Consider the following 12,964-nt stretch of genomic DNA (forward strand, 5'->3'; position numbering starts at 1 on the left):
CTTCCTCTCAGCCTTTCAAACAAGTGAAAATAAATTAATTTTCAATTTATATGATGATAAAATAAAACCAAAAATAAATTAATGTTCAATTTATATGATGCTTTTAAAAGTTTATGAGAAACAGAATGAAAAGAGGTTCATTTTGATGCAAAATTTGTTTTACATCCATCCATATTTTTTTCACCATACCCATTTTCCATGAACATTCTAAAGACTTTTAATTCCATACAAATGAAAAACAGCAGCCTCCCTTCAAGAGGAACAAGGCACATGAAATTGGCCTTCTTTATTTACTACAAAGAAAAAACACATTATCCTTGTTGTCCACTAAAGTACTAGTCATTCAATTGTGGTATCACAGCAATGGCAACCTACTTGTTGAAGTTTATGAGGTACAGAAAAGTAGTCCTTGGTGCCGGCCCATTCCAGTGGATGGTGTAGCCCTTGTCCAGCATGATCACGGGCTGGTACTGCTGGAAGGCTGCCTTCTGGTTAATGCCCCGGAGCACCATGGGATGGGATGGGTACTCATCACGTGCAATGGTCATCGTAAGGTTCTGGGTGCTCCATGTCTGGACATAGACCTTAAAAAAAAAAAAAAAAATCACAGCATTAACGGGAAGAGAATCAAGTTTTTAAAGAACTCAATCTGCACAAAGCTAAGGTTCTCCATTCTGAAAAGGGAGACTCTGCTGTGCCAGGTAAACCGAGCAGTGTCAAACTACGTCCAAAGCCACACTTGCAGGGCAGCCTGTTTAAACTCATCATGGCCAAAACAGACCCTGAGCCCTGGTAGCCAGGCTCTGCATCATCAGTGCCACCACCACGGGCCAGCTTATTCATCAGAATATAAAACTCCTGTGGCTTCTACAGATTCTCAAAGACATCCCCCAATCTGAAGAACACATACCAATAAATTAGTAAACCGACGGGAAAACAGATCTAAGAAACTTTCCTCTAAACCAAGAGATGGAAAATTTATACACTGGAGAGCTTTGGCTTTCAATTTTCCATGACCTATGTCAGCCCAAGAAGTCATTTTTCACCATTCAGGAAAAAAAAAGTTATAAAGTCCTCTGTAGCAACTGGAAAATTACATTAAGCTGAGGCAAATTTGAAAGTTCTGAATGTGTTCCAGTGGCGCTGGAGTCGCTTGCCATGCCCAACAAACCTCTCCTATCTGCTTCCTCCAGAGCACAAAACTTGGCAAAATATCCTAAAACAAGTCAGTGTGTCCTGGGTATCCAAATTCTCCAGAAGCATTGCAACACTTGGCAGAATGCTGACAGTCCGTCTACAACACTTCCGTATCTTCCTGTCTTTTCTGCTATCTTATCTGTTTTGACTCCTCAACTGTATGTTCCTTGGACCAGAAAGTCTTAACTCTTATCCGTATTTCACTACTTTGATTTAATGTTTTTCCCAACACCACTTAAAGATTTTAAATAACAAGACTAGAAACATATCTTCAAGACTACTGGCTATAGGCGGGCCGGTGCTGTGGCGTAATGGGCTAAGTATCCACCTGCAGTACCAGCATCCCACATGGGCACCAGTTTAAGTCCTGGCTGCTTCTCTTCCAATCCAACTCTCTGCTATGGCCTGGGAAAGCAGCAGCAGATGGCCCAAGTGCTTGGGCCCGTGCACCTGCACGGGAGACCTGGGAGAAGCTCCTGGCTCCTGGCTTTGGATTTCGGATAGGCCTAGCTCCAGCCATTACAGCCATCTGAGGAGTGAACCAGAGGATGGAAGACCTTTATCTCTGTCTCTCCCTCTCTCTGTCTGTAACTACTCTGAAAGACAGAAACAATAATAATAAAAAAAACACTACTGACTATTTTCATTTGAATAGATATTTAATACATACTATACTGGAGTACTATAACAAGTTTATTAAATTAAGAGATAAATTTTGGTGCAAAAATTTTTGAAATCTATACATCCCGGGGATCTTTAAAGAGTTTGTGGAAAGTGTGTATTATGATTTCAAAATACATTTGAATGAAAATAAAATTATTTTTTAATTCCACTTTCCAATAAACTTTCTGAAATAATTCATGTAATATTTCTTTACATGTATTTAGCAATATACACTGATAGATGCATACACATGTATCTCATATCGCCTGCCTTCTTCACAAGGATGGCTGGAGGTAGCACAGGAAATCATGTTCCTCCTTATGTTATCACCTTTCTTACTGAGCATCTTTATCCTTCAAGTCAGCACAGGAAAGCCATTCCACTAAGGAATATTTATAAATAGCAAAAATATCTTGAGCTAGTGCTGCACCCATCTCTTGCTTACGAATGTTCCCTACATTATTAGTAACAATAAACTGCAGCAGATCTGAGCTTCTGGCCCAAATTCATGGAAGAAAATTCTTGACCCATGGTCTTACATTCCCAGAGCCTCCTGGGAAATATTAGACAACTTATTTCTTTCTTCATCTACTAATAAAAATAGAATATGCTACTCTTCTTGGTAAGGCAAAAGGATCAGGTTCATATTTTCAAATACATCAGAAATTCAAAGAGTTGGATAAGATATATATATATATATATATGGTACTTCAGAAAGTTCATGGAAAATGGAATTAAAAGATGTTCATTTGGTGGAAAGTTTTGAAATACAGGCATTGTTGTTTCCTAATAGACATTTTCCACGATTTTTTTTTACAAGCAGAGTTAGACAGTGAGAGACAGAAAGAAAAGTCTTCCTTCCATTGGTTCAACCCTCAAATGGCTACCATTTGGCACTGCGCCAATCCGAAGCCAGGAGCCCGGCGCCTCCTCCTGGTCTCCCACCCTCCACTGCCTTCCTGGGCCACAGCAGAGAGCTGGAATGGAAGATGAGCAACTGGGACAGGACTGGTGCCCCAACCGGGACTAGAACCCAGGGTACTAGCACCGCAGGTGGAGGACTAACCTAGTGAGCCGCGGCACCGGCTTCCATGAATTTTTGACAATTCTACACATGCACGAAGTCAAACTTTTTGCACTTAATAATTTATCTTTTAATTCTATTTCCCAACAAACTTGAAGTTTCCTCATATAACATGTATAGCAATTAATAACTTTAATTTATAAAAATTAAGAGCTATCATAATTATTTAATTTAGCTATATATAATTATTTTAAAACTATAACATAAGTTTTCATTAGTAGACATATCACATTTTAAAACACACACATCCCTGTATATGAATACACATGGCTGGCAAGAAATTTAAAACTGTTGTTACAAAAAGACCAAAAAATGTTTATTTTTGTTTTTATTTGAAATGTAGAATGTCTGTAGGTTCCTAAGTGTTGACAGCAGCGAAAGGGAAATTCTAAGTAAGAATAAAACAAATGGAAAAAGAAAACCTCATTTTAAACCACATTCTTTTCTTTTTTGTTACACTGTAGCTAATTCTCTATCCTTTCCTTGTCCCTCCAGGACTTAGTCAAATATATTTGTTGTCTTTTTGTGTATGCCCATGGAAATAAGATATCTGAGAACAAAGAAAATAACACCCCCATCAAATAAACCAGAAACTGTCTCTCTTAATCTTTTTGTCTTATCTATGATAAAACCTAAACATAAGTTTTATTTTCTTAAAAACATGTTCATTGATATTCATCTACTTGAAAGGCAGAGCTACAATGAGAGTGAGTGAGTGAGTGAGTGTGAGAGAGAGAGAGAAGGATAGAGAGAAAAAAAACCATCAGTTATCTGGTTCACTCCCCAAATGGACAACAGACAGAGCTGGGCCAGGCACAAGCCAAGAGCCAGGAATCCACCCAGATCTCCCATGTAGGTGGCAGGGACCTGAGCATTTGAGGCATCATCCACTGCCTCCCAGGATGCATTAGCAGGAAATTGGATTGGAAGTGGAGTAGCCAGGACTCAAAATGGCATTCTGAGATGGGAAAAGGTTATCCCAAGCTGCAGCTTAACCTGCTGCACCTCAGTGCTTGCCTCAAGTTTTTAAACTCAAGAATAACATCGTTAGCAGTCACGATTCAAAATCAGAAGTGTAGTGAATTCTGCTCCAAAAAACTCTAACTACAGAAGGTGATAGAAACCACATAAACACGGGGGACTCAGAGAGGCAACAAGAGCCCCTTGGCAGCAACGTCAGCAGCAGAAGGCAAATACGGCACTGGTCCTTTCCAGGGAAAACCCACGCTGCAAGGAACAGTGTCTAGCAGATCAGTGAGCCTTCTTTCTTGCCTTCGAGACTGTCACAGACAACTCCACGCAGAAGATCCCTTGTCTTCCTTGAAGTCTTCTCTGCAGGCTCTCATCACCCCCTCCCTTTATTCTTTGCATTCCTGTGCCAGTCTATTATTAAATCCTACCTTTTAATTGTCTAAACCACAGAAAAAAAAATACTGCTCCCTTTAAAAATCCTGGCAGCTGGCACCCCTGTTCTGCAACCTCTTCTATCCACCCAAGTATGACTATTAAAATCTCCTTCACAGGACAGGCATGATGGCACTGCAGGTTAAGCCAATGCTTGGGATGCCACAGTCATATCAAAGTACCTGGTTCGATTCTTGGCTACTTGGCTTCTGATCTAACTTTGAGAATGCATGCCCTGGGGTGGGGGTGGGAGGGTAGCAGGTGAGGGCTCATGGATGTGGGTCCCTGCCACCCACATGGGAGACCTGGATGGAGTTTTGGGCTCCTGGCCTAGGCTTGGCCCAGTCTTGGCTATTGTGGGCATCTGGGGAACGAACCAGCAGATAGAAGATCTCTCTCCCTCCCTCTCTCTCTGTCCTTTTGCCTTTCAAATACACAAAAATAGACTTTTTTTTTTTTAAAAAAAATTGCCTTTGCAAATCATATCCCTGCTCCTCAGAGAAACTAATAGCAGTAAGCAGGCCATATGCTGCCTTACAAAAAGCCTGTATACTATCATCACAACAACCTCACAGGAGAGGAACTCTCATTACCCTCACTGTACATATCAGGGAGTACTGTTTAAACCTACCTAATGTGTATCTGAAGACGTAACAAAGCCAGGATTCAAACTCAGGCAGTCTGGACCCTAGCACCTGCTCTTAACCATACAAGCTCCCTTGCAAATTAGTCCAGCCTCTTACCATCTGCATGAAGTTAACCAACACAGACTCACTCACTGTCCTCAAAGAGGAGTCTTCAATTGCAACCTGCGTTATCCCCTTCATAGTTTTAGAGGCTACCCATCATAATTAGAAGAACGTCCTGGGATTCTCTGCCTGTCCACTCATTTTCCAGTTTCCACCTCTGTCTCTGAGAACATCCCACTTTCCCCATGACTTATTCATACTCCGCCTCCAATGTCAGATTCCCTAAGCAGAGAAAATGACCCTGAAAGCTAAGGACAAAAATCTTTTGTAGGGCTCACAGCTGTAGAATGACAGGAAAGCTTACAAGCAGTTAGGAGGTGTGGGTTCTCACCCCAGTTACATCCCAACCATGTTTAACCAGGGGTAAATCATCCCAAGTCCACTTGTTAAATTGATTTGAGGTAGGGAATCTTTAAGTAGAATCCTACAAGCCCATGATGCTTAATGAGTTGTCTTTGTCTTTCTTTTCTTTTCTTTTCTTTTTTTTTTTTTTTTTTTTAAGAACCCTCATGTTTGGAAAACATCAGTGAAACTGAAAAGCTAAGAGCTGTCCTCACAGAAGCAGTGCTGTCAGGAGCTGGAGGTGCTCGGGCATCAAAGTGCTTTCTGGGCCTACCTGGGCGTAGGTCCCACTGCAGACCACAGCATTCCACCTGGTAACGTTCACACAGTTGGGATGGCGAATCAGGTAGTTGTCCATTCTTCCCACATACACATCCTTGTATCCTGTCACAGAGCCATCAATGTCGTGGAAGATGGAGTTCTTATCACCATCCAGCTCACAATCTTCAAACCAGGGGCCAGGCTTTCCGAAGAAGACATTCAGAGAGACCTGAGAGCGGTGAAAGCCAAGGACATCAGAAAACGAGGGCTCCTGCCTTCCTGCTCAGCATCGTCTACAGGGATGCCACTGCACATCGTGACAACTGCTCTGAGATTCGAGCAGGTCTAGCTAGGGCTATCTCCTACAGTACTCAGTCAACCACATTCAAGGAGGGGGGGAAAATCCTACGGCCTTAGGGAGTTCAAACAGCAAAGGTTATACTTCATCTCTGTTTTCCTTCTTGTATTTCCGCATATAAAACTGTTATCAGATCTCCAAACAAAACTAATCTGTGGTAAGAGAAACCAGAACAGTTGTGGGAATGGAGACTGTAGAACCATTTGTATTTATTAAAATGCATCACCCAGATATGTGTGTCTCCTTGCATGCAAATTTTAATTCAACTAAATAAAAACCAAGTATATCTTCCAAGTTAATCATTTTATTTCGCCTCAAATGCTTTAGTTACTTGGATCCCTAGGCCAAAAAATAAACACAATTTAAAACTGAAACATAACTTAAGTGTTGGGTTAATATGGCGAGTTACTGTTGAACTCACTAGCATCTACTAAAAATAAGTGTGCTACTACCTCTCTGTTCAGCAGATTGAGCCCAACTCAATCATTTTCATGTCAGGTAGTGTTCATCAAAATTCTTCACCGAACACATGACATATACGTGCAAAGCAGGCTGCAGGTGACCTGTTTTGTATTCATTAGCTGCTTTTTGCTAGCAGTGAATTACTAATGTTCAGGTCACGGAGATATGCCCCTCAATGCTGCTATGTGCTCATCACCCAGGGATGGTTTGAAACCATAGAATATCCAAACGGCAAGCAACCTGATGGAAAATGCATCAGGTTCTTTTTCTCTTTTCTCTTGAGCCTCCTTTCGGATCAAAGTTTAGAGTTTCTACCTTTTAGGCAGAATAAATTTTGCAGTGTTTCCCTTACAAACTGTTGTTAGAGCATCACAACCACAGAAAACTCCAGGCTGGATACAAGGTAAGATTTAAACAGTCATGGATTCTCTTGTACCGTCGCAGCATCAGGGCTCCTACAACAAATTAGCATCTAACACACTTTTTCAGAATGATCATGTCAGTGGTCACTGCACTCTATGGAACACTACAGGGAGGTCCACGTGGGCAGTAAAGGAACCAACTTCTACCTGGCAAGCTGATCAGAGACCTGCCCTGCCTATTTACTTGCATGGTAAGCCATCCCTCCCCTGAAGTCATGCGACCCGAAGGAGCAGAACCAACTGAGTTGACCTCTCAAATCGTACTTGACCCTCTGTTCCACGCCTGCACTTCTCCAGGAAGCCAAACACAGACTTTGGTAAACCTACCGCAGCTCTGTTTTAACCTGGGCAACCACAAAGCTCATGTGTGGGTGTGAAGGAGAGAACAAAAGCTCCTTGCTGCTCTGGCTGCTGTGGGAGCAGGGAGCTAGATGGCATGAGATTCAATCGCTCTCTGCCACTGCCAAGATGGTGACAGCATGGGGTAGGGAATCAGAGGGCCCTGTTTATCACAGGTGAAGGCAGGATCAGTGAAACTGCTAACAACACTACCTCCATGGGCTACTGCACTGCAAACAATTTCGAAATTTTTGCAGTCTTCATAAAAACTGGCCAACAGTTTAAATCAGAAATAACCCAATGTGTAACACACTACTTAGTATTTGTCTTTCCTTCCCAACCTTTGATTCTCCAGGTCCCCAAACAATCCTCACACAAGTAAAATACCAGGTAGGAGCCAAGTCTCTCAGTGGAGATGGGCTATCCCACCTCCATCCATTTCCCCAAGTTATGTCTCCCTGTTCCTGTGAAACCCCCAGAGTCATCTTCCCTTTCAAGGTATCCCTAGAATGTCAAGAATATTCCAAAATCACATGAGATTGAACTCAATGAGACAGAGTGCAAGGAATTCATACCTACTTTTCTATGTACCTTGCCTCCCAGTCATAAAGACACAGTGCAAAGCCTTTGCGTTTTTGTCTTTGGGAATGTGCTACCCCTCCCTCTCCCACCAGAGTCACAGAAGAACATACTCACATGTGGACCAAACTTCACGAGGGAGATGTTATTCCTGGGGGTTATCTGCCAGGAATTCTTCATGAGGAACCCAATCGCACTGCTGTACCTATCCAGAGTCGGCATGTATTTTTTGAAAGTGCTCCTGGTGAGATGAATCGGCCCATCATAAATCTGGAAGCCTCTAATTGGAAATGTCCTGTTGAAATGCAAGAATTTATTTAATACACATAGGCCTCTCCCCTTAACAGCACTTCACCTCCCTTGTTTTATAAACACTACTGAATATGTCCTATTCGCTAAGCAAACTTCTAGGATACAGTAGTAATCAGTAAAGACTCCTGCTGGGAGGAAACATAGAGTGTAGTGGAAAAAAAAAAAACAAAAAAACCCACAAAGGATCATTTCAGATAATGAATGTTATGGAGGCGACAGGCATTTGCTAAAGCCGTTAAGTTGCCACTTGGGATGTCCACGTCCCCTATCAGAGTTCCTGGTTCAAGTCCTGGCTCTGCCATTTCTGAGCCAGTTTCCTGCTAATGCACGCTGGGAGGCAGCAGGAGGTGATGCAAGTACTCTTGGGTCCCTCAACCACATAGGAGCCTGGGATTGAGTTTCAGGTTCCTGGCTTCAACCTGACCCAGTCCTGGCTGTGTGGGCAACTAGGGAAATGAACCAACAGATTGAAGACCTCTCTTTGTGTCTCTCTGCCTTCCAAATACAATGAAAGCAAATTTTAAAAAATAGGCTAGGAGGAGAAACTGTTTTGAATACCTCAATAGAGGTCTCTCTAAAGATGTGACTTTGGCTTCCTTGAATCAAATCACCTAAGATTTTTTATTTGGTCATTCATATACTTTAGTTTGAGTTCCAAAATCTCTTGCTATGAGAACAAAGGACAAATCTGTACTTAAACATAGAGAACCTCCCCTCCAACCACTAAATGACAGAAAAGGTAAAATGATGTGCTTAAAAGTCTAGTCCTCATGGCTTGCTCTATTAAAAGAGTTGGCAAGACTGACAATTTTTCTTTACTCATTTTCCTCTTTTCTGTTCAAACACAAACTCCCAAGCATAATAATCATAAATAATAAACCATAATTAATGTACAAAAGCTATAATATTTTGAATTCTTCAGATTTTTCTATTAAATTCTTGAATGGCAGACAAATTAGTATACATCATGGCAGTGTTTTTTATTAAGAAAAAAAGTACATATATAAGGTTACTTCTAAAACTTCAAGGAAAATGGAATTAAAGGGTTTTTGGTGCCAAAAAATTAAAATCCACGCATACGAGGGTCTTCAAAAACTTGACAGAAAATGCAATTATAAAAAAGCTGTGTGCATTCTAAACATTTTTTGCACAAAAATAAACTTATTTTTTAATTCCATTTATCCACAAACTTTTTGCTGTAATCTTAAACTAGCAAGTTAACCAAGCAGCCTGTCTAAATTCTGATGTATCATGTTGTATTTCTAAGCATACAGCTCAAATTTGTTTTCTCTCATGGAAAAGGTTGTAAAGATACATATAAGTAAAAGTTAGAACCATCAATCAATGAGAAATTTTTGTATTGGAAAATCCTCTTTAGCAAAGAAGCAGTATTTCCAAATAAAACTGGAGGTCTCTGGGGCCAGTGCTGTGGCATAGCGGGTAAAGCTGCCGCCTGCAGTGCTGGCATCCCATATGGGCGCTGGTTCGAGTCCCAGCTGCTCCACTTCCGATCCAGCTCTCTGCTATGGCCTGAGAAAGCAGTGCAAGATGGCCCAAGTCCTTGGGACCCTGCAACCTTGGAGACCTGGAGGAAGCTCCTGGCTCCTGGTTTCGGATCGGCACAGCTCTGGCCATTGCGGTCAACTGGGGAGTGAACCAGCGGATGCAAGACCTCTATCTCTCTCTGCCTCTCCTTCTCACTCTATGTAACTCTGACTTTCAAATAAATAAATAAATCTTTAAGGAAAAAAAAACTGGAGGTCTCTGTAAATAAAAAGAATAGAATTGACTTGACCAACATCATACTTTAGCACAAACCCTAACCAACACAGCTTGATAAAGCCAAAAAAAAAATCCTACACGTCAGAAGAGACAGCAACAACCTAATTGTGAAGGACACAGCACTGAAGCCAAATTGAGTCTGAATTCCACCTCTGTTCCCCTTAGTAGGTTACTTACTTGTAAAACAGAGAGTTGACAGTACCTGCCTCTCTGTGCTTTTAGAACAGAAGCTGATACACAAATAAACACTTAATAAATGCTAGCTATTACAGATCCATCAAGTTCTTTCCCAGTGCCTTGCATGGCCTGACAGACAGGAGTTCTACAGAGTGCAGCATAAAACGATGCTTGATATTCCACACTGACAAGCACAGAGAAGAGAAGACAAGCACGGGAACTCCCTGGCAGAACTTCATACAGCCCTTCGGGGCTTCCCTCCAACCCCACCTACGGCTAACAGCCTGCCTGCCCCGCCTTGTTCTGCTGAACGTCAGAGACAGCATCCTTTCCTGGACTTGATGATGCTTGTGCATCACAGCAAAGGCTCACTCCCATGCCTTTAGAACACTAGTTAGCGGTTCACTACCTCGTCTTCTCGCAAGTCAAATGAGGACTACAGCAAACCGTCCTGAGAACGGAGGTACAGGTTCGTTAGTTCCTATTTCCTGCCTCAGGCTCAGTACCCCTTAATGAGTCTGTGATGAAGATGACGGAACGGAGGCCGGCCGCCTTGAGCCTGCAACACTGCAAGCTTCAGTTTGGAGTCTGCTTTGGAATCAATCAACCCTCATTTTCTAGGACTCTTTTCAGTAAGTCATTTCCTTTTCCAGTGGCTATTTCTGAAAACCAACATCACAACTCGAGGGAAAACTGACCTAATGTCATAGTTTATGGTTTGGCAACTTTGTACAGCTCAAGAAAGAAAGGGGAAGAAAAAAAAATCACTGACTTATATAAGGTCTTATATAAGGAGTGAGAAAAAAAAAAGAGAGGTTTCTATGTTATAAGAGAAGTTTCTATGTTATAAACTGTGTACACAGCATTGACATTGAAATCTATGAAATGTTTACTAATTAGTATTCCAAAACTCCAAGAGTGTAACACACAGAAAAGAATAATAACAGGGGTCAGAATAACATTAAGATAGGTAGAGTCACAGTGGAAGCCAATCCATCGAAAACTATTACTGAAACATCCCAGAGGGTTAGTTTTCCTTCATGGCATACATTTAACCCTGTCCTGCACAAGCCACACTTACCTGTTCCTAGGTAATGTCCGAGGCTTCTGGTCTATTCCTCCAATGCCCATATACTTGTTCTGACCGCCCTGAAAGCCGTAATTCCTGCTCTCCCCAACAAAGAGCGATTCAGACACCTCCTGGCTGGAGCCCTCATCACTTGGGAAACTTCCATCACTGTTAAAATGAGAACAACCATTAGCACCAGGGAAGTTTAACTTGTCCCCAAGTGAATGTAACCTACAACTTTAGCATAAGACCATTGCTAAATTGAAGCAGGTTCTAAGAAAAGTAACACTGTTTTTAAATTTTCTCCCTTCTTCCATACTCTTCCTCTTATTTTAAGAACTTTAGTCTACATCTCCAGTGGTTTCTTCTTCACAAAACTTATGACAGGTCTACCCCTCTGTGGAATTCCAGCCAACTCCCTACTACCTTGTGATCTAGTCAAGTAATCAATAAACATGTATTCTTGGCCCTCTAGTGGTATCGTGAAGAGGATGCTCATTTTTTTAACGTTAATAAAGAAAATTCCTGTTATTTCCCCCACTCCAAAAGAGTCAAGATTATTTTGCCTTACAGCTTCAAATCAAATAAACACTTTTAAGCAATTACAAACCTGGCAAAGGTCAGTCCTATTCCATTATCTGCAAATCTGTACAAGAAAAGAGAATAAGGGGATATTTCAATTCACCACACCTTGTAACAAGAGGTAAGTCTCTCAATATTTAACTAGCAAGAAATCTGGGAGCTCCCAGTGCCTACTCCCTCCAAGGCCACACACAGGTTTCACTATCAAAGAAACAACTAGCAGCAGGAGCTTCACAGTGTGGGTACAGGTTCTAGTCCCGGGTTTGCCAATTACTCACTGTGGCCTCGGGCTAACTGCCCTTTCTCTCCCTCAGCTTTCTCAATGGGAAGTTGCAATAATCACATAAGTTTCCTCAGAGAATTCCTGAGAACATCAAACATATTGAATAATTTCAAGTATTTCAAAGTGACGGGCACACAGCAAGCATCATACAAGCATATGCTATAGTCGTGTTTTATAGCTATTTTAAAAATTATATCATGGTGTTCTCAAAACTTTTCAACACGACACTCAAGCCATTTCTACAGATTCAACTTCATATCCATTGCTTGAATGATGCAAGTCATACATGATGGCAAAAATGCCAGGAAGCTAAAGGTCAGAGCCAGAAAAATATTTTTTTCTAGACTTGTTGAACCCTAAATCTTAGCTTGACATGCATCAGGCCTCTTCCCAAATTAGACAGGTGGAAAAAGTGAGATGCTTCCCCTTTGAAGTCATGTTGAGACACAAGGCAACAGATTTATTTCAGTGGAATGGTACAGCTTTTGTTTGGAATGGCTAGGGCAGGGCATCAGAAACACTTTAAGGTGTTTCCAAGAGCAAGGGGAAAAAAAAAATCTAGGTAGTTTCAAACTCTTTACTTAGCTCTCCGACACAGACCGTGTTTGTTAAATAACGCTAAATTCCATGTCTCTGTTCAATCTCAATCAAAAAAATACTCCATGTCACCAGACAAATTCAGTTCCAGTAAAAGCACCAGAATGAGACAATTCTAAACATTTGCAGGCAGCTAACTGCAGTGCACTTCCTCAGAGCTTGTCCTGTCTACTCATAATAACAGGATTCCAGAAACCACCACTGTGCTTTCATTCTGCTGCGCTTTTTTTTTTTTTTTTTTTTAATCCTTAAAAACAAATACATCAGTGTCATCAGATAGTCACTTCATGGAGAATACTCAC

The 12,964-nt window shown here is 41.4% G+C and overlaps 1 protein-coding gene across 2 annotated transcripts in view; it reads right to left on the reverse strand.

Annotated features, from left to right (window-relative positions):
- Window positions 1-12,964, reverse strand: part of CEMIP2 (cell migration inducing hyaluronidase 2) — an 87,898-nt gene that overhangs the window by 18,817 nt on the left and 56,117 nt on the right. For both annotated transcript variants that reach the window (XM_062208403.1, XM_062208402.1), the window contains exons 14-18: window positions 11,811-11,846; window positions 11,213-11,368; window positions 7,978-8,155; window positions 5,714-5,929; window positions 376-584 (exon numbers count right to left, since the gene is read on the reverse strand). In XM_062208403.1, coding sequence (XP_062064387.1) covers window positions 376-584; window positions 5,714-5,929; window positions 7,978-8,155; window positions 11,213-11,368; window positions 11,811-11,846 — 795 coding nt within the window. The remainder of the gene's footprint in view (window positions 1-375; window positions 585-5,713; window positions 5,930-7,977; window positions 8,156-11,212; window positions 11,369-11,810; window positions 11,847-12,964) is intronic.

This window comes from Lepus europaeus, chromosome 12 (genome assembly GCF_033115175.1).
Source record: "Lepus europaeus isolate LE1 chromosome 12, mLepTim1.pri, whole genome shotgun sequence".
Taxonomy (NCBI): Eukaryota; Metazoa; Chordata; class Mammalia; order Lagomorpha; family Leporidae; genus Lepus; species Lepus europaeus.